The 24,936-nt window shown below is 50.4% G+C and overlaps 11 protein-coding genes across 11 annotated transcripts; 5 read left to right on the top strand and 6 right to left on the bottom strand.

Annotated features, from left to right (window-relative positions):
• Positions 1-145: 145 nt before the first annotated feature.
• Positions 146-1,197, bottom strand: N7496_012252 (ER membrane complex subunit EMC3; the record flags this gene model as incomplete). The annotated part of the gene is made up of 5 exons (XM_056705165.1): positions 146-336; positions 410-571; positions 627-993; positions 1,060-1,093; positions 1,148-1,197. The coding sequence occupies 5 exons, from the start codon at positions 1,195-1,197 to the stop codon at positions 146-148; spliced, it is 804 nt and encodes a 267-aa protein (XP_056549063.1).
• Positions 1,198-1,482: 285 nt separating this feature from the next.
• Positions 1,483-2,236, top strand: N7496_012251 (signal peptidase complex subunit 2; the record flags this gene model as incomplete). The annotated part of the gene is made up of 3 exons (XM_056705164.1): positions 1,483-1,519; positions 1,623-1,921; positions 2,009-2,236. The coding sequence occupies 3 exons, from the start codon at positions 1,483-1,485 to the stop codon at positions 2,234-2,236; spliced, it is 564 nt and encodes a 187-aa protein (XP_056549062.1).
• Positions 2,237-2,609: 373 nt separating this feature from the next.
• On the bottom strand, positions 2,610-3,932 carry N7496_012250 (methylenetetrahydrofolate dehydrogenase (NAD(+)); the record flags this gene model as incomplete). The annotated part of the gene is made up of 4 exons (XM_056705163.1): positions 2,610-2,693; positions 2,759-2,848; positions 2,908-3,541; positions 3,736-3,932. 4 exons carry the CDS (start codon positions 3,930-3,932, stop codon positions 2,610-2,612), a joined length of 1,005 nt encoding a protein of 334 aa, XP_056549061.1.
• An 826-nt stretch (positions 3,933-4,758) lies between these two features.
• N7496_012249 (uncharacterized protein) lies at positions 4,759-6,321 on the top strand (the record flags this gene model as incomplete). The annotated part of the gene is made up of 2 exons (XM_056705162.1): positions 4,759-5,545; positions 5,594-6,321. 2 exons carry the CDS (start codon positions 4,759-4,761, stop codon positions 6,319-6,321), a joined length of 1,515 nt encoding a protein of 504 aa, XP_056549060.1.
• Positions 6,322-7,238: 917 nt separating this feature from the next.
• N7496_012248 (F1F0 ATP synthase subunit alpha) lies at positions 7,239-9,424 on the bottom strand (the record flags this gene model as incomplete). The annotated part of the gene is made up of 5 exons (XM_056705161.1): positions 9,351-9,424; positions 8,979-9,148; positions 8,785-8,841; positions 8,597-8,717; positions 7,239-8,492 (listed from the first exon to the last, which is right to left on the bottom strand). Exons 1-5 carry the CDS (start codon positions 9,411-9,413, stop codon positions 7,239-7,241), a joined length of 1,665 nt encoding a protein of 554 aa, XP_056549059.1. The 5' UTR covers positions 9,414-9,424.
• A 907-nt stretch (positions 9,425-10,331) lies between these two features.
• On the bottom strand, positions 10,332-11,105 carry N7496_012247 (2-hydroxy-palmitic acid dioxygenase MPO1; the record flags this gene model as incomplete). Its single annotated transcript, XM_056705160.1, has 4 exons — positions 10,332-10,787; positions 10,866-10,925; positions 10,984-11,007; positions 11,073-11,105. 4 exons carry the CDS (start codon positions 11,103-11,105, stop codon positions 10,332-10,334), a joined length of 573 nt encoding a protein of 190 aa, XP_056549058.1.
• Positions 11,106-15,627: 4,522 nt separating this feature from the next.
• N7496_012246 (DNA-directed RNA polymerase II subunit RPB7) lies at positions 15,628-16,323 on the top strand (the record flags this gene model as incomplete). The annotated part of the gene is made up of 4 exons (XM_056705159.1): positions 15,628-15,876; positions 15,945-16,025; positions 16,081-16,250; positions 16,314-16,323. The coding sequence occupies 4 exons, from the start codon at positions 15,628-15,630 to the stop codon at positions 16,321-16,323; spliced, it is 510 nt and encodes a 169-aa protein (XP_056549057.1).
• Positions 16,324-17,472: 1,149 nt separating this feature from the next.
• Positions 17,473-19,167, top strand: N7496_012245 (uncharacterized protein; the record flags this gene model as incomplete). The annotated part of the gene is made up of 2 exons (XM_056705158.1): positions 17,473-17,784; positions 17,878-19,167. The coding sequence occupies 2 exons, from the start codon at positions 17,473-17,475 to the stop codon at positions 19,165-19,167; spliced, it is 1,602 nt and encodes a 533-aa protein (XP_056549056.1).
• Positions 19,168-19,811: 644 nt separating this feature from the next.
• Positions 19,812-20,795, bottom strand: N7496_012244 (uncharacterized protein; the record flags this gene model as incomplete). Its single annotated transcript, XM_056705157.1, has 1 exon — positions 19,812-20,795. One exon carries the CDS (start codon positions 20,793-20,795, stop codon positions 19,812-19,814), a length of 984 nt encoding a protein of 327 aa, XP_056549055.1.
• Positions 20,796-21,427: 632 nt separating this feature from the next.
• On the top strand, positions 21,428-21,844 carry N7496_012243 (uncharacterized protein; the record flags this gene model as incomplete). The annotated part of the gene is made up of 1 exon (XM_056705156.1): positions 21,428-21,844. The coding sequence occupies one exon, from the start codon at positions 21,428-21,430 to the stop codon at positions 21,842-21,844; it is 417 nt and encodes a 138-aa protein (XP_056549054.1).
• A 1,120-nt stretch (positions 21,845-22,964) lies between these two features.
• Positions 22,965-23,195, bottom strand: N7496_012242 (uncharacterized protein; the record flags this gene model as incomplete). Its single annotated transcript, XM_056705155.1, has 2 exons — positions 22,965-23,091; positions 23,128-23,195. 2 exons carry the CDS (start codon positions 23,193-23,195, stop codon positions 22,965-22,967), a joined length of 195 nt encoding a protein of 64 aa, XP_056549053.1.
• Positions 23,196-24,936: the final 1,741 nt, after the last annotated feature.

Genomic DNA, 24,936 nt, shown 5'->3' with positions numbered 1-24,936 from the left:
ATTTTACAAGTAAATTGACATGTAAAGGCTTTGCCTATTAAACGCCACAATGCCTTTTTATCTATTCAGAGCCAGTGAGTTGCCCTCCATTTGGGCGGATATTTACACCGACACTGAGCATGAAATACTCCCACCATATCATCAATTAGTTCACTTCCGGCGCATAGTTCCGCAGAACTCGCTCCTCAACACCATCGAGAATGCAGAAGTGCTCCATGACCTCCAGATTCTCCGCCTCACTCAAGAACAGCTTGTCAGGGTCCTGACCAGGCTGCATGGGGTTCATCATAGCGGCGGGGTTGGCCATACCCATCTGCTGGGCCATCTGGTTGGCAGCTGTGTAGAGTAGGGATATCAGCAATCAGTCCAGATATGAAAATAGCATCCTCATTTCCCGGAAATAGCCTACCGTTGTCACTGCCCAGAATGAATCCAAAAACGGACTGCAGGCCCATCAAGTTAAGGAAGTACCACGACAGACTGGACACCCATTGGACATCCAAATCACGGGTCATAACACCGGACTGCAGCATAGACTTGAAGCGAATAGTCAACGGGAATGGCAATTTCACTGTGTTCCCCTGTCAGCACGTTCTAATGCCCATCGTGATTAGTTGTCCACCTACAGATCACGAATCCCGAGAAGAAAGCGTTGATCCAGCTCATGATCAGCGTCTGCGGAATCATCATCATCATGTTTCCCTTGAGCATGCCCATCATTGCCTCCATGCCTGCTGGATCCGTCATCGGGTTCGCCGGCGGCTGGCCACGGTTGTTGGGGTCCTTCAGGAACGCGCCACTCCGGAAGCCGTTAACGAGGTAGTTCTTGCGGGCCTCGAAGGACTCGCGGTCCAGGACGGAGCATGCATGGTTGCGGAGGTTGACACCGCGGAGGAGAGCATGGCGTTCACGAGACTCGGCCAGGGTGGAGGCGGGCTTCGGGGGAGTGTTCATGAGAACAGTCGCATAGTGGCGGAGGATACCGGTCAGGATCTGATCGGACGATAGATTAGCGATTGTCTCTTCAAATTGTTCGAGTCGTCCACGTTACAAACGTACCATAACCACCGAGATGGGGAAGAGGATCCAATAGCTACATCGTAAGGGTCAGCTCGGGTGTCGTGACAGCATCGAATGGGGGTCTCACAAGAGAGCCGGATCCCGAAGGATAGTCTGCTCAACGCCTTGGACAGCCATGGCGAAAGACCAGGACGAAGAAGGAATTGCTGGTGGGATGAGAGTTGTCCGTGGCTGCGGAGGGGGATGGAAGGCGAACCCTGACGGAGGTACGGCAGCGTGTCATTGGCTCCGCCTTAGCTCCAGCTCTCTCCAAAGGGCCACGCCGCATCTTGGGGTCCTTGCGATAAACACGGCGATCTTGTCTGCGACACAACCCTGTCTCTGCTTTGTTTATTTACCAGACTTGCAGCCATATCTGAAATTTAATTTTCCACTTGACTTCTTTTGATTTGAATTGCATCCATGGCGGACCACAAGGTGCCAGTCTATTCTACCAACGGTCCGTAGCGCCCTCGGTCTACTCCTTCGTTCGAATGCCCTTGTCCTCGCCAGCAGCAATACCCAAGTCTCCGAGTCCAGGCTAACACGATTCAAACATGCAGACCTCAAGTCAACCAGCGATGATGCTCTACTCCCCTATCTAACGAACCTTCCTGCGCCTTACACCTTTGCGGTAGACAACACCAAGAGCAACATCCGCTTCGTGCTAGGATACAGTGCCGTCGCAATTGCAGGTTTCACCTTCTATGCGGACCGCAAACTAGGCTGGGAGGCGACCACGTCACCGTGGATTATTGCCGCTGTGGTATCATACTTCATCCTTAATAGCGCGTTGACGTTTTGGATCTGGGCCGTCGAGGCTGGCGAGGTGTTCTACGGAAAGCGCAAGACTGGAGAGACTGTAAGTGATACAATGTCTCTGCTAGCCAAAAAGCTCAGCATAGGCACTGCTGTTAACACAATCGACTAATCATCTCTACGCAAATAGATCTCCATCTCCTCGTCCGTGCAGAAACACTCCGTCCCATACAAGCTACACGTGGTATACAAGTCGCCCACCGGCAAAGTCCTGCAGGATAAGAAGTTCGAGGCACCCTTTACCAACTGGTTCTCCGCCGACGGCGTCTTCCACCCCGAGCCTTACCGCCGCTGGTTGGCCAGTGAGGTTGATGTGCTGAGATTGGCAGCCAAGGAGAACGAGAAGAAAGCAAAGTAAGAGGAAAGCACCGGAAGTGCTGGCAAGAGACGTTAGAAGGTATTTGGCTGGTTCAGAATCTCATATATCAATCTTTTTGGCTTTTGGTGATGTTACGACGGCCAATTGAAGGGACAAAAAAAGATGCATTTTGTAATGCGAGAGCGGGTTTGCATGTCTTAGTCAAATGTGACAATCTCACGATCTTTGAGAATATCATCCTCTGCTGTAGTCAGGCGTAGGGGTGGGAAGAATACAAGGATGGAACAATAACAACGAGAATGGAGCGATCACATTCCCCAGTGTACTCAAAATGGCTAAAAACAAAAGAGTCTATATAGATAATTTTTCAGACATAACAACCTCGTAACATCCATCAATTCGATTTTGGCTTCTAAGACGACGCCTCCAAAGTGCCCGGTCGCTCGGTGGCGGCGGCAGGCTGGACGTTGTCCACCCGGCGGTTCTGGATGAGTCTCTGTAAAGTTCTGTTAGAAAGCCGAAATTCGTCTCTAGTATTGGGACGAAACGATGGTTACTTACCAGCAGATTCCGCAGCAGGACGACGATAGTGACCTTGCCAATGGAGGGAACAAAGAGGGAGGCCTTCTCCTTGACCTCGGGACCGAAGTTCTAGAGAAGCATGTTAGACAACGCACAGCTGACAAAGTTGGATATTGAATGATTCCTACCTTCTCGCTCGAGAAGTTGATACACACAGCACCCTCGCGGAGCAGGCTAGTATCAAACTTATACTTGTCACCGGGCACACCGGAGATGACAACATCACACAGCGGCGCCACGTCCTTCAGAGTAGCACCCTCCATATCGACAATCTCGTGCCGGCGGTTCTTCAGACCCTCGCCACGAGTGAACTTTTGCACACCGGTAATATCAACACTGTACACGCAGGCGCCGTCATTGGCCAGCAGAGCGGCCAATGGGCGACCAACGACCTCGGAGCGGTTCACCACACAGATGGTGTGGCCGAACAGACGGTTACCGTAGGGGAGAATGGTGTTGTAGATGTTGAGGTACTCGAGGATCTTGATGTTGGCCAGCGGGGTGCAAGGCAGGATGCACTTTTGGTGCTTGGTCTCGGGGTCCAGGAAGCGGATGTTCTGGTACATGTTGAAGATGTAACGGTGGCTGAGACCCTCGACATCCTTGCCGACGTCAACGATCTGCTGCAGGTATTGGTCGTGACGGTTGTTGAAGATGGGGTAGTAGACGATAATGCCGTCAACATCCGAGTCGGCGTTGGCAGAGATGATGGCCTCTTCGATGTCGTCGCGGGAGACTTCACGGAGGGAATACTTGAAGCCACTGTAAATAAGGATACTTTATTAGCTTAGGATCTTTATTGCTTGAGAGTCGCGGTGCATGTGGGGTTGTATATGGTGTTCCTTCGTCGCAATCTGGAGGAGGGGCAAGTATGAATCATACCCAGGCCACCCCCACCAAAAACCACATTCAAGAGCCATTGACGCCGCGAAACAAGGAAAAAATAGAAAACTTACTGTTCCTCACAAGTCTTCTGCGTCCACTGCGCATACATCAGCGCAGCAGGGTCATGGTTTGCCAGGAAGCCGACCAAGTGCGGCGGCTTCTCGAGGGTCTTGAGCCCCTCCTGGACCTCCTGGAGCAGGCCATTGGCGACGTGCTTGGACAGCATCACCTTGCAGGAGGACTGGGAAGATGGTGCTGGGGCCGACATGGCGACTGGTATAATTTGGAAACGCAAGAGCTGGGCGAATGACTCTTCTGGTTCACGCGGGGGACTCGTAGTAATTCTGAGGGAAAAAGATTGTTCGCTTATCGATAAGAGATCGGATGCCGCATTCGGCCTCACTTGCCGAAGTCGCTGCGTGGGACTATGTACTCCACAGATTTCATACTTGAACTAATCTGTGGGATAAAAAAGCACTTTGTATTTGATATCAAGGCTTGAGGAATTGTGATTTCATACATCTATAGTGCCACAGCATTAATCTTATTTGCCACTCGCATAGTGAGAAGGTCGCATCAGAACACCCGCTTCCCATCCTAGACGAAAGTCGACATAGTATAGATGCACGGGGAAGGCTCCATGGAAAAATTATCCCCCAACAATACGGCTATGTCGTTATAAGCTAGCTGAGTTGAGTATTTTCGCACCATCTGCCTTTTCACCGATCCCTACCTACATCGACTATACATCTCATTTGTCTTCCTCAAGATCCTTGTCCTGCCTCCCCATGTCCGCTAAGTAGTTTTAACGCCAGCCTTCTCATCATTCCTTTCAAGCTGAAATTCCATGAGCAACCTCTTCAAAAATATTGTCCTTCGGTCTATATTACGCAGGTAATATACTCACGGTAGTTAACTTGGAGCCAGTACTCAATAATAATCAAGTCAAGCGCTTCCTAGTCGGTATATCGATTATCAAACACGCCGATGAAAGACGAAGCTATCGTTCCCAGTAAACATCATTAACAATAGTACTGCCAACACAGTAATTCAAAAACTGCGCCACCAAAGCCTTACGTGTATTAGGGTGATTAATGTCTTTGGAGGCACTTCATCAATCCTCCCTCTACGACCACCCCCAGTTTCTCTCCCAGGACATCACAGAGGCTCTTTCCTCCAACCCCGGACCCTCCCACGGCCCCCACAGGGCTGTGAGAAGCATACCTAAAATGAAAAGCTTCCCAGACGAGATCATCCTCCACATTATCTCCTTTCTGTCTCCTGAATCCTCGATCTGGGCAGTAGCACAAACTAGCCGACGTTTCTACGCCATTTGCTCCCCATTTCTCTATCGCTATAACGTGGTGCATGGCAATAACACCGCCTTCGCCTGGGCAGCTAAACATGGAAATATGGTCACATTCCAAAAGGCATTAGACGCCGGTGCTCCTTTGCCTGCGAGTTCTGGTCCCGGTCCAACCAAATATGGCCCTGTTATCAATGCGTACGGCAAAACTATCCGAGAACGAGTTTACCAGGATTTCCCAACTCATCCTGCCTCTCTTGCTGCCACGGGTGGCCACGAGGCGATCGTGAGATTCATGTTTGAACGAGGAGTCAATGTTGACGTTAGAGATAGGGAAGGGTTCACGGTGTTGGCCCTCGCTGCCATTCACGGCCATACTTCGCTCGTTCGCTTCTTGCTCAGTCAGGGTGCTCACCAGAGCATCTCCAGTCATGGGAATCACTACCCTATATGGCTGGCAGCGTTCCATGGGCATGAAGGTATTGTCGCTCTCCTCGTCGCAAACGCTAAGGAACGTTGGGCAGATGGCTTTATCGAGCAGATTCAAGATGGGCTTTGGGCTGCCATGATTGGAGGTCATCATTCAATGATCCAGTAGTTGGTCGAGCGCCATGATGCAGCAGTAAACTGGTACTACGGGAGTCCCAACATGCCGACCCTCATCTTCCAAGTAGCTATAGATGGGAGGGCTGATATGGTTCGACTCCTTCTCCAGCTGGGAGCTGACGTCAACAGTGGTTCTTTACCTCCAGCAGCACGCATCCGGAAACCTCTCATGGCGGCAGTAAGACAAGGCCATCACGAGGTTGCCGAGATCCTGCTAAAGCGGACACCTGTTATCCGCACAAGAGCGTTGGCACTATGTATGACACTCGGCAACCATCAAATGGCAGGAATGCTACTCAACAACGACACATTTCCTGAGTTCCACCAGGAGGACATTCCCGAAGATGGAGAAGATGAAGATGCAGAGGATTGGGTACAACCATTACTACTGGCTGTACTCGAAGAGGGCCTGGACATGGTGAAAATGATGCTGGACAAGGGGGCGAATGCTAACTTGAAGTGTTCAAACGTGCCCAGTTGGAGATCTGCTGACCCCTACCGCTACGTGCTCTTCTGGGCCGTAGAGCTTGGGCATGAGAGCTGGCGGGACTTCCATAGAAAGGACAGCACGGAATATCTAGGAAATCCCGCTATGGTGAAGCTTCTCCTTGAGAAAGGTGCAGATCCTAATCAGGTCGACATCTACGGTCAACCCCCGCTTAGTTATGCTATCAGAGCAGAAGACGAGATCCTCGTGCAGTGTCTGTTGGATCATGGCGCAAAGTTCGATCTGGCAGTTGATTAGAAGCTCATATCCCTGTGCGAGATGAAAGGGTTTATTCGATCCATGTTAGAAGAGGGCGAGGCAAACCTAACCAGTAGTATGATCCATACGGTCTTCATATCAAGTCCATAGTCCCGTGAGCAAAGGGATAAGTGTAAGTCAAAGTGTAGGCAAAGCAGTTGGCAGTGCTTCTTGGCCTGGAGAAAAAGTTAGCTTACAATTTTATATGCGAACTGACCATGGTATGAGGCTTGTGAGCTTCTCAATATTCAAGAATGTAAGCTACAAGGCAGGGAACGAGGAGACAACCCAAGGGAAACACTCAGACCATAGGATTAATGGTTCGTAACGTCTACTTATCTCAGGATCAATCACGAAGTGCTGTCATTGAGAATACGGAAACAACTGCAATCTACAAGGGAAACCCAATAGAACAAAAGAAATAAATTGCGGATCCAACATGGAGAGACACATGGAGACCAGACGGAAGAGAAGACTAGTCTGGTCTACCTCCCATCTCGCGCCCCCCGCGCGGAAAAAATCTAAACGTACAGGATATAATCACATTTTGGCAGCCCACCCAATTCAGCACGTTGTCCAGTCCAACTAATCTTTTCCAGTAGGCACCGAGAAGCAAAGAGGGGAGGTTAAAAAAAAGATGAAATATAATCTCCTTTTCCCGGACCACAGTCGACGACGCAGATTTTAATTACATCGTTTCTACGATCCAGTACTCTGTGAAATCACATACATTTTTTGTTTTCTCTCTCGCTCAAGGGCATTGTGGAAGGAGAAGCCGAAAAAGGAACAGAACGAAACAAATGGGGTCAAAATTGTACAAGCTATCTTGTCTATACACATAGAGTCAGGGAAACAACAAGGAATGATCAACCTCATTTTTTGATGAGGAAATCATTCAAGGAGTTTTCACTGCGCATCTATGCGTTGAAAGAGCTGTTGAAGGCGCTGATGACCTCCTTGAGCTTGGCCTCAAGCTCCTTGGAGAGCTGGCCCTCCTTCTCGATGGTCTGCTGGATCTCGGGGTGGCTGCTCTTCAGGTGAGCGAGGAGGTCAGACTCCCACTGGAGGATCTTGGCGACGGGGATGGAGTCGAGGAGACCGTTGACACCGGCGAAGATCAGGGGGACCATGTCGGAGACGGCCATGGGGGAGTACTGCTTCTGCTTGAGGAGCTCGGTGAGACGCTCACCACGAGCAAGGGTCTGCTTGGTGGAGGCATCAAGATCGGAACCGAACTGGGCGAAGGCAGCGACCTCACGGTACTGAGCAAGGAAGAGCTTCAGGGAACCGGCGACCTGCTTCATGGCCTTGACCTGGGCAGCGGAACCGACACGGGAGACGGACAGACCGACGTTAATGGCGGGACGGATACCCTTGTAGAACAGCTCAGACTCCAAGAAGATCTGACCGTCGGTAATGGAAATGACGTTGGTGGGAATGTAGGCAGACACGTCACCACCCTGGGTCTCAATGATGGGCAGGGCAGTCAGGGAACCACCGCCGTGGGTCTTGTTGTTCATCTTGGCGGCACGCTCCAGGAGACGGGAGTGCAGGTAGAAAACGTCACCGGGGTAAGCCTCACGACCGGGGGGACGACGGAGGAGCAGAGACATCTGACGGTAGGCAACGGCCTGCTTGGACAGATCGTCGTAGATGATGACGGAGTGACGGCCGTTGTCACGGAACCACTCACCCATGGCGCAGCCAGTGAAGGGAGCGAGGTACTGCAGGGGAGCGGCCTCGGAGGCGGTGGCAGCAACGACGATGGAGTACTTCATGGCATCCTGCTCCTCAAGGGTCTTGACGAGCTGAGCGACGGTGGAACGCTTCTGACCGACGGCAACGTAGATACAGTACAGCTTCTGGGACTCGTCGCCAGTGGTGTTCCAACGCTTCTGGTTGAGCATGGTGTCGAGAGCGACGGCAGTCTTACCGGTCTGACGGTCACCAATGATCAACTCACGCTGACCACGGCCGATAGGCACCATGGAGTCGACACACTTCATACCAGTCTGCACGGGCTGGTTGACGGACTGACGGGGCAGGATACCGGGGGCCTTGAGCTGAGCACGGCGCTTCTCCTTGGCGTTGAGGGGACCCTTGCCGTCAATGGGGTTACCGAGAGCGTCGACGACACGGCCGAGCAGCTCAGGGCCGACGGGGACATCAACCTGGGGTAGAGTATTAGCATGATTGTTGCGAGTTTTGATGAATAGGAGACCAATATCAAACTGGACCCTGTCCCAAGGGGGGAACAACAAGAGGAGAAACTTACAATCTCACCGGTACGCTTGACGGTCTCACCCTCCTTGACGAGACGGTCGGAACCGAAGAGCACAACACCGACCTGGCCGGCCTCGAGGTTCATGCACATACCCTTAACACCGGAGGCGAACCTAGACATCCTGTTAGCTTTCCCGAATGCCAAGACTTTTTCGGGTAGAGAGGAGATATATCACGTACTCGACCAGCTCCTCAGCCTGGACGTTGGTCATGCCGTGGACACGGGCAATACCGTCACTGTGAAGCTCAATTAGTTTCTAATTCGTTGCATTGTCGAATGGATGGTATCGTGGGCGCGTTTGTCGAGATTGGATCGGGTAACCGAATTTTTCTCTTCCCGGGCAACCCTAGCGATTTCGGTTTTTTTGACGTACCCAACGGACAGAACGCGACCGGTCTCAGCGAGACCAGCCTCCTCCTGAACACCACGGATGCGCTGCTCCAGGATGGAGGAGACCTCGGTGGGCTGGGCCTTGGCCTCGGCGGCGTAGGAACGGACCTGCTTGGAGGCACCGGCGAGGGGGCCGGGAACAGCCGCGCGGACCTGGAACGGGAGCGAGAAAAACTTGTCAACGAGGTGCTCCTGAAGCCAACGTGCGATGAGGCCATCCTCAATGGGTGTGCGTAGGGGAGGGATAGGATCCGAGGACCAATCGAGCTCGAATTCGAGATGGAAAAGGTCGGGGATGATAGGGCGATGGCGATGGACGAAGACTTGAGGATGGCTAGAATGGGATTGAACTCACCGAAGCGACACGGCCAACGGCCGCGACGGAGCGGCTGGACTGCCGCAGAGCGTTCCTGAACATTGTGAAAGGGGGGTGGGTTCAGAGGATGGGGGAGGATGGAATTCTCTGAAGGAGAGATGTAATTGGGGAGAGGAGTTCGGGAGAGGAGAGAGAAGGTTGTGGACGGGTGGGAAGGGAGAGCTTTGTCGGTCGGGGGGAGGCCAGGATTCTCAGGACTCGCGCTAAACTGTTTGGGGCAGGGGACGCTCCGATGTGGCCCTAGTGCGGACCCTCACCACCGTGTCTTCTTTTCGGTCCTGCTCAGAGTGATAACCGGCCATCTTACTGTCTAGAACGAATAAATTTGATCTTGTATATTTACAACCTCTATTTTGACTCTAAATTCACCCCCTTTGGCCCCATCGGTGCTGGGTAGGGGGATTGTTCGTGGGAGGTGGAAGCGGCCCAGCCCTTTCCGTTTTTTTCTCTTCGTCGGATCGGCGGGATCTCAAGTCAAGTGATTTGCTTAGCTAATGCCTTTCGTCACGGCAACCATGGTGTTATCGAGAGTCGTATAGATCTGGAGAATTTTATACTTCTGTTTAGTTTTTGAAGCCTACCGATGCTAGTTTGACCCTGCTTCCATCGTATTCATTATCTTGATACAATTATTCCTCCAAAGAACCATCACCTGTTACCCCAGGGGGTCTTACTGTCGGGTCCTGCCCCAGCAACGACCAGTTCCGAGACCGGTCAGACAGATGCGCTCTGGGACAACCCGACGAGGGTCAATGCAACCCCCGCATAAGCTCACTTCTACCATCAATCCCAGTCCTTGAAAAGAACAAAGAACACAAACTCAGCGCTTGCTTCAATAATCTTCCATAAACCAAATTTGCTTCCAAGCAAAAGAACAACCCGAAAAAGCACCAACTACCGCACGGCCATCCAAATCCAACTGAGCTATATCCGCCGACCAGCGAGTTCCTCAGCCGTTCTTCACTGCGTCGCCTTATCCTTCTGCTCCTTGCGGAACTTGGCGATTTCAGTCTCCACGTTCTTGTCCATCCGCGCCTTCAACTCGGGCCGATAGCCAAAGAAGAAGAGAATCTCCATCCAGACAAACAGCGGCGCAAGCAGCAGGGCCTGGACGAGGTTATCCAGCAGCGCCGGAGCACGACCCTCGAACTTGCCGTGGCCGACAAATTGTGCCAGCCAGGACACAACGTGGATGCCGCCAGCCCAGTAGTTCACATCCATTCCGTAGGTTCCGAGCAGGTAGTTACCGCAAGCTGCGAAGCCAATCACCAACGGGGCGAGCAGGCCGCCCGCGACCGGTTCGAGGAGGACATAGAAAAAGGCGTAGATGAAGGCTCCGATGGTACCGGCATTGGCAGGGAGGTAGTTGGAGGAGAGAATATCCGGGGTAGGGAGGAGAGTAGGGCTGTTACATGCCTGGAGAGACGAGTCAATTGTCAGCTTAGCTTGTCTTGCGAAGATGTGTCAGGATCGGGGGCAAAAAAAAAATCTCACCAGCACAACGCCCGTAAAGAGCAAGATAGGCACACAAGTAATGTGAATAGCAACGTTCACCTAGATATTCTCATCAGCTAAAAGCTGGGCACCGTTGCACAGAGAGGGGCCACTATACGGGGTTATTGTGATAAGCTCCATACTGCGGAAAGTCAGCCACGGTCCCATGGTATAATTCAACACGGCCGGGTGAGGCCGGGAACTCACAAAGAGCAGCTGTTTCTCGAGGTTCAGCGTCATGTTTGAAGTGGCCGGGTGGGAGAGGTCGAAGTCGATGGTCGGCGGATGCTGGAGGGACAATGTTGGGGAAGAGCGTCGCTGGGCTACATCATCAATTATTCGGACGCGCCAAGTGGTGCAATCGGATCGTGCACAGCCGTCATGTGCTTGGGGCCGAGGGACGGATGGATTGTGTTTCCATACGGTATGGAGTGGTATATATAGCGTGTTTTATTGTAATGATACGTAATGCGTGACAAACCGTTGCACATCGACAGGACCACTTTTTAATGTAGTCAACCCTCTCATGAGAGACAACAATATTCGGAGAAATAAGAGCTCCTAATAACCTATGGCATATGAATATATTCAAAAAGATAATACAAATGTCCTGAACTGCACAGTAGTAGATCCCCCGGTCCAGCTTCGATTGCAGCTCAGACGGCTCCAGAAAACACTCATCATTATGACTATATCCATCAACCCGAACTCGAAGCATGTACATACCAAGTCCGTGTTCAATCCCCAAGAAAATAAACTCTCAAAAGACCAGCAGAAAGACGTTAGAACCTGTCCCCAGGGTATGAATGTCCTCCCTAGGTCGCTCGTTTCGTTACTTGAACCTCGACTCCTTCGAGGAGTACCAGTGCACTACATCATATTAGTTATGTCCACACCTAATGATGCCCAAAAATTGACAGGCTATGTCAGCTTACCCGCAATTTTCAACAACCTTCATTCCCTCTACGGGCTTGAAATCGTATCGCATGAGAAGAGTTGGAATGAGCTACATGATATGAATTCAGCGCGGGAGAACATGAATATTAGAATGCATATCACTGTCTTACCTTGGTCATCTCAAGCCAGCTAATGTCTAGTCGTATATTAGTCTTCCAAGTCTAAATGACTCTGCATGCATAAGACTTACTCTTTCCCAGACAAGTTCGAGATCCACCTCCGAAGTTGAAGAAGAATCGTTCTGGCAGCACACATCAATATCCCAATGAACAGTCAAAGATGTATCGATCTGGAAAAGCTCACTGTAATAACTCTGACGCTCCTGATCCAACCATCTCTCTGGACGAAACTCTTCGGCATCAGGGCCCCATATCTCAGGCAGAGTATGAATAACCCATGGAATAGTTCCAACGACCGTCTAAGAAGATCAGATATTGCAAAACAACTTGAGCTTTGGGGGGTCACTTACTCCCCCTGGAATAAAATCCTTGCCAATACTCATTCCCCCAGCCGGCACATCTCGATCCATGATCATCCCAAAAGGCGGGTGAAGACGCATCGACTCGTACATCACGGCCTGGAGGTACTCACAAGACTCTGCTTCTTCAAAAGTGATCGGATCACTCAGTTTCCCCTCTGCGTTTTTCTGCTTAAACTCATCCATCAGACGGTTGTAGGCATCCGGGTTCTTCAAAAGCAGTAGAAACGCCGCACAGAGCGATGTTGCGGTTGTATCGGATCCGCCAAAGACGTTCGATGTCATCATGAATGCAATGTCATGGTCAGTCAATTGAGGCTTTGCCTTTTGAGTTGTAAACAGCTGGCCCAGGATATCCTTGCTGTCGCCGCCACGTTCCTTGCGGGCACTAATCTCCCGTGCTGCAAGTTGGAAGAAATGACCATTGCGATCCGCCCCTGCAAGCCAGTTTCCAATGATCGGACTTAGTTTCTGGTGTAGTCGGAAGATCCAACCCGCATGCATCAGCCATGCAAGAGACGACATGGAGTTTTGGATGCGCAGGAACAGGCCATGATCGTTTGCGGCTTCGATATACCCGAATGGTTTTGAGAAGCTGATAGCACCGATAATATCTGGACTATGTCAGATCTGATTTGAGACGCATTAAATCGCATCTACATACCAAAGGCATAAAGCTGCAGCCACAGTCCCAGATTAATGGTCTGGCCAGTAATTTTGTCGAGCTGATCAACCATTTGTGAGATCACGAGATCAACTTTAGGTTCGAGATAAACCATGGAGTCCATGGAATAAGCTCGAGCCACGAGCTTCCGCTGTTCAGAGTGGATCTTCTCATTGCGCTGGCCAACGAGGTCAAATGAGCGAGTGCCTTGCACAACGTTATATGCTGCGGCTTTGTGGAACTTATTCCCAGCTTCTATTATGTAGTGGTCAGCAAGCTCGGAAGCTGAACAAAGTGGCAGAAGATGTTTAACTGACTGTAGATCTCCCGGAAGGCTTCTGGGTCTGCGATGCTCCTGTATACCAATTTAGAATCAAGTATGCCCCGCTTAGCCATGAATAGGGAAGGGTAAAGTACAGTTCATTTGGGGCAACTCTGACAATGCTGCCGTATTTCTTGTGCAACGCAATAAAGTCCCGGTGGGCATGTCCTCGAAGCGAAAGGGAAGCACGATATAGCTTGGTTAGTTTAGCCCAGAAAGGCCCAGGATATTTCGCCAACGGCGAGAAAAAGCACTGATAGATAACGTAGCCCAGAACAGCACAGACAGAGAGAATCTCAGCCGCATACAGGCTCATGAGAAAAGGAGACGTTGTACCAAGCATCGTGGCTGCGTCGACTGCCGACACACTGCAAACCAGCAGCAGCGAGTTGTGGAATCCGCAAAATAAACCTTGGACTCGAACAAACCGGATAACTCGGCCTATATGACTCCTAAATCAAGGGATGAAAGAGAAAGCGGGCTACCCAGCTAATTCCGGTGGTGTCCAGCCAGTATACAAGTTTCGAGGAGGGGGAAAGAGTGCTCTCGGACCCTCGGGTTCTCTGTGCTATTTACATTGGAGCTGCATGATGATATCGTGACCCCACCTAGGGTCACAGAGTAATGAATCATTCACTGCTGTACACAACTCGACGTTGTGCATAAATGAAAGCCAAACACAAGCTTTGACAGTTAGCGACTGCGGCTTATCGCGGACTTTGTGTCCTACTGCATCTGTAAGAGTTTCTTTGGAGCCTAACCTCTGCGAAGATACAGGATGTGGGATCGCGATCTTTTAGCCCCAGACACGTGGCTCGAGATATGCATGGGAGACCATCATGCAGGCTTATATCCACATCCCCGGCAATTCGCTTTTGCAGGAGACTCTGCCGAAATGATAGAATTTTTGCTTAGTAGCCCCTGCTTGGTAGAGGTGACTGTAAACCATTTGGACACGCGATTGCGATGAGTCCGAAGAATGGAGGGGCATCTCGGGTAGATCGGCCATTTGGCCGGTCACAGCGGGGTCCAGAATGGTATCGAAACACGGCTTGAGATTAAGTTTGACTTTATGATCTGACTGATAAACCTCCGTCTACCCAGAAGCTTAGTTCAGGATGGCAAAAGGGAAAGTTCCCTATGCCATCTAAAGTCCCCCTGTCGGGTAATTCCTTGGCCAGCACTCTTCTTTGTGGACGGCAAATACAGCAGGGGGCTTAGACAAGAACAACACCATGGTGCTTAGCACATCCTAGCTGATTGTTACGTGCCGGGGATAGCCCAAAAGAACGCCAGTTTTCCGGAGGTATGACCTATTGGACATTGGCTACGTAGGGACTACCGCGGGACCTAACAGATCAGCGCTCCGATGGCCTGCTAAACGGCGGCATAACCTATCAAATGGTCATCACGAGACACCTGCTCGTTTGACAGCTCCACTGAACACGTCAGTTTGAATGATTGAAACCTGGAGTTTGCTGGCACCTTCTGTCAGATAGAAATTAAGCCGTTGTGGCCCTGCGGGTGGTCTCCTAGGTTGCACACGATCACTCGTCCGGAAAAGAGACAGTATAGGGGGTTGCTATTTCGCTTTGTAACGGAGAAAAACACTATTCAATGACTAATTCTTGGTACCATCTCAAACTTGACCTTTCGAATAATGTAATTGAGCGTTGGCAAAATTAATCTGCGTCTACATGAGAAACGGGGACTTTCAGAGAAGATATATCTTTGAAGGAGGATCTTACTACAATTCCTATGGACTTCCTAACGGGCTAATTTTACTAGAAGCAGGTCAATACATGAAACCAGGTCAAAATAAGATTGCCTATCAAAATCCATTCAAAACTCGCACTTTCTTTATTCAATGTCACCTCCCATACCTTCAGTCTATCAATGTCGGGACATCCATCACGTGACCATGTTTCTCCATCAACTTGGGACCGCTGGAGGGACCAGCCGACAATCTCAGGCAAGCTCCGACGTCGCGCTGGTAGCATTTGTGTATCTGCCCTTTTCACCCAGGCAGAGATCGCGTCTGCTTACTAGAATCTTCGGCGGTCATTCGACGCGATAATCCCCCCAGTTTCGCCTCGCCCGCAGGTCATGAGCTAGCAGCTACCGACATCGACCTCTGACCTCCTCTCCGCAACCCATTGCTTCTCTGGGAAAGCAACTACCTCCCTTGGACCCTGACCACCGAAGCGATCACACGGAGGGCCATACTTGAAGGACTACGGGGTTCTTTCAGCACCCATCCTCCCTTCTTTCGCGCCGGCACCGCCAAGCGCTCCGTCCACTGTCCCAGTGAATTGAACGCGAACCATCGGCAACCGCAAAGATGTTTTTCCTCAAGGAAGAGACCAAGGTCATCACCATGCATCCGTCCTACTTTGGACCGAACATGCGCGAGTTCCTGATCGCCCGGCTGAACGAGGAGGAAGAGGGCCGATGCACGGGTGACCACTTTGTGATCTGCGTGATGGACATGGTGGACATTGGCGAGGGCCGAGTTGTCCCGTCGAGTGGGAGTGCGGAGTACACGATCAAGTATCGTGCGATTATCTGGAAGCCATTCCGTGGCGAGACGGTATGCACCCAGGAGCAAGGAGTAGGTGTTCGTTTCTTGGGGAGTTGCTAACATTTTGGCTCTTATAGGTTGATGCGATCGTCACCTCCGTCAAGCCTACTGGCATCTTCACATTGGCCGGTCCTCTATCGGTCTTCATTGCGCGGAAAGTATGGGCTCACTCGGATTTCTCTCTTCGAAGAGCGCTGCTAACGTAGGAACCAGAACATTCCGTCCGATATCAAGTGGGAGCCGAATACCGTGCCACCACAATACACCGACCATGCCGACCAGGTCATTGAGAAAGGAACGAGTCTGCGCCTGAAGATCCTCGGTGTCAAGCCCGATGTGGCGGCGATCAACGCCATTGGCACGATCAAGGAGGATTACCTTGGGTGAGTATCTCCGCATTTCCGCAATGTCTACCATTGGAGATCTAACCATTGTGCTTTACCTAGACCCCTGTAACGAGAAACGAGCCGCAACATACCCCATCTCTCCCCTTTTCATCTTATTACGATTTTGTACTCGATGCAGTCTATCTCTGTCAATGGCACAGCGAATGTTCAAGCGGTTCTTCTGACGAAGAAGAAATTCACCAAGAAAAAGAAGTTTATCGAAAGGACCCTCCAGGGCGTCTACAAGGATAACGAGGCAACGAATGTGTTCTAAGCGCGCGCAATCACATTTTACCCGACAAGCGCGAGCAGTGCATGAAAGGAGGAAGCTGCACATAGATAGCAGTCAATTTCTAGGCTGATGCTTGCAATCTCCTGTCCACAATCCCATCATTTCCACCAATTCCCCCAGGACTACAGTTGGGGGCCAGGACCGTGCTGGTCTGGCCCCGAGCAAATGGGGGTTCCATTGTGTTGTGCCTAGACTCGCTTGAGCTCTGTACCATATACCATGCATTTTGAAACTGGGATTGATAGCTATGCACGGAGTATACAGCCTGGCCAGCCTCAGCAGTCCCAAGTCTGTAGTCGTATATGCAGAACATACTGTAGTGCAGTAGTACTACTGTAAGTAGTCCAATCTCTGCATAGCTATGAACTCTAATCAGAAGACATTCACAAGTTGCCCGAGAGACCGAGCCAAGGGGGCTTAACCGTGGCTCAACCGGCGAACAAACTGGGGCTCTCCCGTCCACTGGTGAAACACTGGCGTGTTTTTTTTCTCGAGTTGGTGCGCGTTGTTTGATTTGGACCGTTATTTCCCTCAGAAGCACATGTACCCTGTACCCCATCTATCCTAGCCAGATCTATACCCACTCCTTGTACCCAGTACCTCGAAAAGTGGTCCTCGTCGCGTCCCTGCAGGACCCAAGCCTGGCGCATTTGGCACGTTCTTTCCAGGACTTCCAGGACACGGGCTTAAGACAGTTCGTCCCTAGAATAATTGTATCCGGATCTTCTCCAGTAGTCTTTTGAAGTGGCATCCAGTCCCACCTGTTTCTCCCTTCTCCTTCCCCCCCGGCAGCTTCCCCTCGGCCTGGCTCATTTCCCACCCCTGATATCCTGATATCCTCCCGTTCTCTTCCCCCGTTATCCCATCGTCACTCCCCAAACTCCCCTTTCCTTGCAGATTGTCTTGAATATTCCCACTGGGTCAATCATGACTTACCTCAAGGACAGCTATCAGCGGTTCCTGGCGAACCCCAGGAACGCGCCGTTGGCCGCCAATGCCTCGCTGATCTATGTCCCCACTACCACCAAATTCGAGGGCGCCGACGCGATCGCTACCCATACGTCACGACAAGCTGGAATTGTCAGGAAGAAGTCCGATCAGGTCATCAATGCGATCGAGAGCTCTGACGCGTTGTGCTTGGATATGGAGACCACCCTGGAGTTCCTCGAGGGTGGTGGCGCGTATCTCCCCTCGCTCGATGATAATTTCCTGGCCGACCGCGTCGTGACTTTCCCCACGGTAAACATACACACCCCCCGATCTCGTTGCATGTTGCACGGCGCATAACTGTTCCCCCGGTGTACTAATGCACGTTCTTTTGTTTCCCCGCAGGTCCACATCGTCCACTTCAATGCCGAACAACAAATCCAACAAGTCCGTATCTACTGGGACCAGGGCTCGCTGCTGAAGGAGGTGGAGGTGATTGGCGCGCGTGGCCGTTCCTGGCCAATTCGCCCAGCGCAAGAGCAGGTCCGTCTGTTGAAGTCTGCGATTGAAGGAAAATCCGCTGCTCCTGTCCTCGCCTCGTCCTCCGAGGCCAACAAGGACCTCCCCGCACGACCTGCATCCCCCGGCAAGCGACACATCAAGGACCCTTACGCGGCAGACTCGCTGTTCGATCTCCTTTCCCCTCAGAAGGGCGACGACGCGACCGACCAGGATGATGCTCCCCGACCTTCCTCCCCCGGCAAGAGACACACTCGCGACCCCTACGCTGCTGCATCCTTGACTGAGCTGTTGTCGCCCAGCAAGGAAGAGTCCGCTCCTCCCCGCCCATATGCCCCTTCAGCTGCCCAGCCTGAACCCCGCAAGTACGGCGAGCTGTTCATTGGAGACGATGATGAGATGCCAAGCACACCCTCCAAGGCCGAGAAAGTGGTTGCGCCCAAGGCAGGCTCTAAATTCCAGGGCAACCGCATCTTCGAAGACAACGACGACGCCACAGACGACCGGGCCCCGTACAAGACCAACCCTCTGAAGTTCAACCACTTTGAGATTGGTGCCGACAATGCCGATCTGGAGATCAAGGACCAGCCCCAGCGCAAGTCGCGCAACCAGTCGCAATGGGACTTTGGCGATTTCACAACCCCGAAGAAGCAGGCTCACCCTGAGAACACCGAGGAGGCCCGTGGTTTCGGATATAGCGATGACAACGCCGAGGCCGAGTCACCCCCAGCCCGTCCAGCGGTGCACAAGCCTCGTCGTGATGCGGACGTGCACTTTGAGATGACGGACGACAACGACGAGGAGGATGATGGCCGTATTATCAGCTCCTTCGGGAACCGAGGCAAGGGTCTGTACGAGGACCGACTCTTCAACGAGGATGGTACTCCCAAAGCCACCGAGGAAGAGAAGAGGAAGCCCGAGCCCCTCGGCGTGACGGGCAACAATGCCAGTCGCAGCAAGGACTTCGACCCTCACTGGGAGATGACCGATGTCTCGCCCGCACCTAATCGCAACACCCCGAAGCCTATCGCTATGGACCGTGCTAAGGCCGTTCAGATGATGGAGTCTTCGTGGGATAACTATGATCAGTCACCTGAGCCTAGTCGCACTGCTACCTCCCTGCATAACCCAGCTCGCCACAACCAGCCTTCTTGGACTATGGGCGATGACGAGTAAAAGCTGCACCGAAATATCCACGGAGTATCTCTTGTTGAGATGCAAAGAAACACTCGGAGCTGCTCTCCTGCTCTACTAAAACAATACCTTTTACCTTTCTGCCATGGCTACCCCATCAATGGCCACACGAGACTAATGTTCCCACCTCCCCTAAACCACCCCGATCACGAGCGACGTGTACCGATACCCACAACATGAAATAACCTGCGAAGGACAGACAGGCCGAAGGACGGACGATACCAAGTTGGGAGCTGTGTGGATGGATATGAAGAGTGTCTGGCCTTGATTATTTTTCACTATTTTCTACCCTGGGGGGTTATTGGTTATTATCACCATTTGTACCACTGTGTGCTTTTTACCTTGCCATTCTTGTGACTTTTTTTTAACTTCTTTTCGTGTGTTGCGCTGGATGTGTGACTCTTTATTTTTTTTCTTACGCTTTTGAGTGTCTGTTGTGCTTTTGGATTGCGTTGTACAAGATTTATTATTCCCAGTGTTAGTGTTAGGATTGTTATTTGATTGACTTGACTTGATATTGTGCTGTTCATTTGATGCTACGTAGAACCTGACAATCCGGCAATATATGCTCGACTTGAAGCTTTCGGCTGCGGTCTTTCTTAAAACTCGTCGTCTGCCGTATTGCACTAGCCGGAATCATCAGATTCCACATCTTCAAAGCCAACACTGTCGCCTTCGTCGTCGTGATCCCCAGAGTCGGAATCCCCAATCTCCGTATCTCCAAAGTCAACACTGTCACCTTCGTCATCGTAATTATGTACGCTTGAATCCTCATAGTAGGAGTCATCATAGTGGGAATCCTCCAAGTCGGAATCACCAAGGTAAATAGGTAGGAACAACTCCTGCCGAATGGCAGATTTCTTGTAGAGGATGTTGACCTTCCACCCATAAGACTCAATCTTCATTTTGAACTCATCCCTCGCCAAACAATCGCAGTCGGTGAACATATTAAACTCGACCTCCATCTCGGAGGAAATCGCCCTAAGACAAGCAGCAACCAAATCCAACACCTTTGAATGGATACGGCCCGAGCAAATAAAGTAGTGCGCATGCACGTACTCTCCAGAGAAAATAACCGACTCGCAACCCAGTCTGAGCTTTTTCAGATTGGGGCAGTACACTTGAAGCTTGTCGAAGGCACGAGAGGTGAGACTGTCAATTTCAATCCTGTCACCTTCCTGGAAAACGGACGGGAAGGCGATTTGAATGTCCTTGATGCATCTCCCGTTACCGGGGCCAATTTGTTCCAAGAAGGCGACAAGCTTATTGTCTGGGCTGTTGGGGTAATCAAATGGCATTCCGCCACCGTAAACGACGCTGTGCCCTACATGGACTTGTTGGCCCGGGCTAAGGGTGTCGGCCATTTTTAGAACCGCGCCATCATGAAAGCTGGTGAACTTGAACCGGGTCTGCCCGTAAAGCAGGGAACGTGTTTCCTGGTGGATTTGGCGATTTATGAGAAGGAGATTGGCGGGGATGAAGTCGGAGTCTGTGTTCGTCGAAGCCCGCTTTGAGGTCTTCATGAAGTCGTAGACGAGATTGCGAATCTCGCCAGGAAGGTCGAGCAAGGACTTGCCCGGTGGCGCGGTGGAGGATTCGACTGGTGGCATGGCTCGGTTAAGTAAAGGTGAAAGCTTGAGCTCGGTATCGCTGGTGTCTTCGAGAAGAGGCGCGGAAGGGAGACGGTGATGGAGGCTGGAAAACAGCAAGAGATGGAGAAGGGGAGGAAGTTCGTTGGTCTGTCTCGGAGAAGAAGGAGATAAATGGGAAGAGGCGTTTGTCCTTTGTTGTTTGGAAAGAAACGAGAATACAAACGAATTCAAGAGGGTTGCAGCGGGAGTTCGCGATCTTGAAGCTAATTGAAATCAATCTGATATTGCGATGGCCGGCACTACTAATGCTGGGGTTATCCTTGGATGTCGTTTTGATTGATGCCATGTTTACCGGATATCGTTCCTATCAATATTAGAACATTCATAGCCTTGGGTAACCTATCTATGACTGTATCCGTAAACTACACTATATCATGTATGGAATTTACGAGGCATAAATATGGTTTGAGCAGCGAGATTGCATTGACACTATGGCAAATTTAATAGGCATTCATACAAAAGGTGCGAGAATCAAAACAGAATTGACAAGTTTTGGGCTCTTTTCGAGGAATCGCTTCCTTTGTAGACACCATCCATCACATCATCTCCTACATATTCATTTCCATAGCCTCACACTCAGAACCTCACTCATGGTCATCAACAACATCATCAACAACATCATCAACAACATCATCAACAACATCATCAACAACATCATCAACAACATCATCAACAACATCATCAACAACATCATCAACAACATCATCAACAACATCATCAACAACATCATCAACAACATCATCAACAACATCATCAACAACATCATCAACAACATCATCAACAACATCATCAACAACATCATCAACAACATCATCAACAACATCATCAACAACATCATCAACAACATCATCAACAACATCATCAACAACAACATCATCAACATCATCAACAACATCACCAACAACATCATCAACATCATCAACATCATCAACATCATCAACAACATCACCAACAACTATCCTCAACACTATCATCAACATCCTCAGTCTCATTCTCATAACCGCTAACATCACCCTTATCGTCAACCTTAACGTCGTCACAACACTCGTCCTCCACATCTGAGATGAACACTCATCACAGTCTGTCAAACGGGTCATCCAACCATACTTGGCTGGGAAATTGCCCAATTCTTGGGCCTCACACTTTGTGCAGACCTCCATGATGACGTCGAGTTGAGCAAAAGTACGTTTGAGGCGTATGTCAAGGAGGTCTCCAACTGCGTGAATGATCATGTCACGGACGATTTTCACGAGCTTGCGGACGATATCGCCTCCATCTTCCATGGCAGGCATTGTGAGGGGCATTCTGTAGCTTTCAAAGCACAGGACGAGGGTTTTGGTGTGGGGGCAATTTGTTCTGGATCTTGTCTAGGACAAGAGAGCTTAACGGGTCCATTTCAATAGCTTGTTCCTGGGGGCTCATGCCAGGGAACCGAACGCGTAGACTCTGAATCAGACTGCTGTTGATGGATCCGATTTGATCGAGAAAGGAGATGGCTGTCTGCCCCCCATCTCCACCGAGATTAAAAGTGTTGTTTCGGTAGATTATGGAACGTGCCTCCAGGGAGATAGCCTTACTGACCCGGACGAGCCCGAGAGCCAGGTGGGGGTGTTTCTGCCCAGGCCGGACCGGGTCCTCGCTCACTACGGCGTAGCTGTAGATCATATTTCTGAGCTCTCCTGGAAGATCCAGGGAAGATCTTCGAGATCCCATTATGCACACGTCTACGGCTTCGTGTACTGCTAAAGACGAAAGCGTGAGAACGAGGTCGATATTTTTAAAGATATTGGTGATGCTTACCAATAAGAACGATAGCTGAAGATGAACGATGGTTGAAGAGGACAGATGGTTGAGGGGGAAAGATGGTTGGAGAGATAAGAGGAAGAGGTATTTATAGGGGAGGATATGGCTGACGAAGCAGGCGTTGGATTATTGGAAAGGAAGATACCGGTATAAATTAAAAAAAAGAAGGAAAGGTTGCCCTAACGAGGGAGGAGATTGAATAGCAAGAAATTAAAAGCGTGCCCCAGAAGTGCCTAAGAACATGAGGACAGTAAAGCTGAGGAGTAATATAAACCTTCTATATTAGGGCTCCATCCACCCCTGTACCGGGTTACGTGAACTACTTTAGCCCAGGTATCGGGGCATTTTGATACGAATGCTTTCGATATAGTTGGAATTTTGGCGGCCAACCTGGTTGGAGAATGACAAGAGTTTGCCCCCGGCGTTGTCGATGAACTCAAAAGAGTTCTCACTGTAGAGAATTTGATGGATTTCTCGTGGGAATGACGGAGCTTGCCAGAACAACACCAGCAGCCAAGCCCTGAGGATGGCTAGGCTTGACCGGAATGGAATCATCAAGAGTGTATCGGTAAATAATATTAGAGAGGGTCTGACCGGGTCGAATGAGCTCTTCGCTAACTAGGACATAGCTGTAGGTAATAGTTCGAAGTTCTCCTAGTAGATCCAGGAAGCAGCCGCGGGACTCCATCGCGTACGCTTATGATTTTGTTTTCTGCCAAGACAAAATTTGAGAGGGTAGTAGATGCTTTGAAAGAATTTGTGATGCTTACCAAGATGGAAGATGGCCTTAGAGGATAGATGATCGAAGAGAGAAGATGGAGGTACGAACGCCAGTCCGACTCAGAGTCTTCGCATCCGGTTCCCTGGCACTAGGGGTATTCTGAGAAGATGAACGAGTTCTTTATAATAAGTATGAGTCGTGGTGTCTCTCGCCCAATCCCTGGGACTATGATTGAGAGTATGATATCGACAACGAAAGGACTCTTTCTGAAAGGCAGGAGATTGGTGGTTCTGGATCGACCCGATATCGCTGGCTAGTTTGAATTCATGGGAAGTCATCCATCTCTTTGGTAAACATCATCACAAACACCCTATCTTGCCGTCTTCGGGGAGATTGTTTAGATACCTTCTACCAACCATTGTTAGGGCTGGCCAATCGTTGATTGAATCCTTCTAGTTTGTTGAAGGAGTAGACTGAGCCTCGTGATAGGTAGACCACCCATCGGTTGCATCGGTGAAGCAACTGTTGGGAGTAGGCTGCTTATGATTGTGTTCCGCAGTTAGATCAATGCAATCGGTAGTTTTTGTATCGGATTTCTCCAGGTAAAGCGAGAAAACATAGGCGTGGTGCCATATCGGTTTCGTTGGGAGTACGGGGAGCCTTCATTACCCATCAGTAAGAGAGCGCGAGAGGGAGATAGGTGATCAAGAGGCATTTCTGATGCTTACTGAGGAATCAATAGAGAAGGCGCAACTCCTGCGGAACCACAGATTTCTTGTAAAGCGCGTTGATAGTCCACCCATAACTTTAAATCTTCTTTTTGAAGTTGTCAAATCTCTCTGGGCCGACTCAAGAAAGCAGACTGCTCATCACCTCAAATGAGTGAATCTTGATAGAAATTTTTCTTATCGGTCGATATAGTCTATGTATATGTAGGAACCAAGAGCGTAAGTGTCTAGGTGAGAAGCTGAGAGATGCAAGATACTGGCTTAGAGGGGTTTATTGATGTTTAAAAAGGGCGGAGAGACAACGAGCCATTCGGCTTTTCCCATTACCGTAGGGAATGGTGAGCATTTAGACAACTAAGCCTGTGGTTTTCTGGGAATTGCCGGCAATTAACTTTCTACAAGTACGTTTCAATATTTGGTGGTCAAAAGATCTTCGAAAAACGAAGGATGGCATAGTAGAGAGAATGCCGTATGTTGATTCGGGACTTCATGGCATATGGATCTATGGGGAGTATGATCCTTGCGAGGTAATAGCACCTTAATCTGTATTTTACACCAAAGTGTACGATTTCTATCTCGAACGACGGAGCGCATTTTTTGGGCTAAGCATCAATTTTCAATTTCCATGCTATCTAAATCAACCTAACAAGAGACCCGATATTTGAGTATCCAAACTGTAGCCAAACATGCAAAAGAAATCGGAACCGCAAAGATGGCGACATCCAAAGCCGCAAAGATAATCGCAAAGAAGGCAAGACGGCGGTGCTCAGCACCACAAGGACAGCAGTGAAAAGACGAAGATGGCGATATCCAGTACCGCGAGGGACCGTAGCACCCAAAGGCAAGA

This window comes from Penicillium cataractarum (assembly GCF_028827025.1).
Source record: "Penicillium cataractarum strain IBT 29864 chromosome Unknown utg000010l, whole genome shotgun sequence".
Lineage (NCBI taxonomy): Eukaryota > Fungi > Ascomycota > Eurotiomycetes > Eurotiales > Aspergillaceae > Penicillium > Penicillium cataractarum.
The sequence above is the reverse complement of the archived record's forward strand: the minus strand, read 5'-3'. Positions and strand labels throughout refer to the sequence as shown.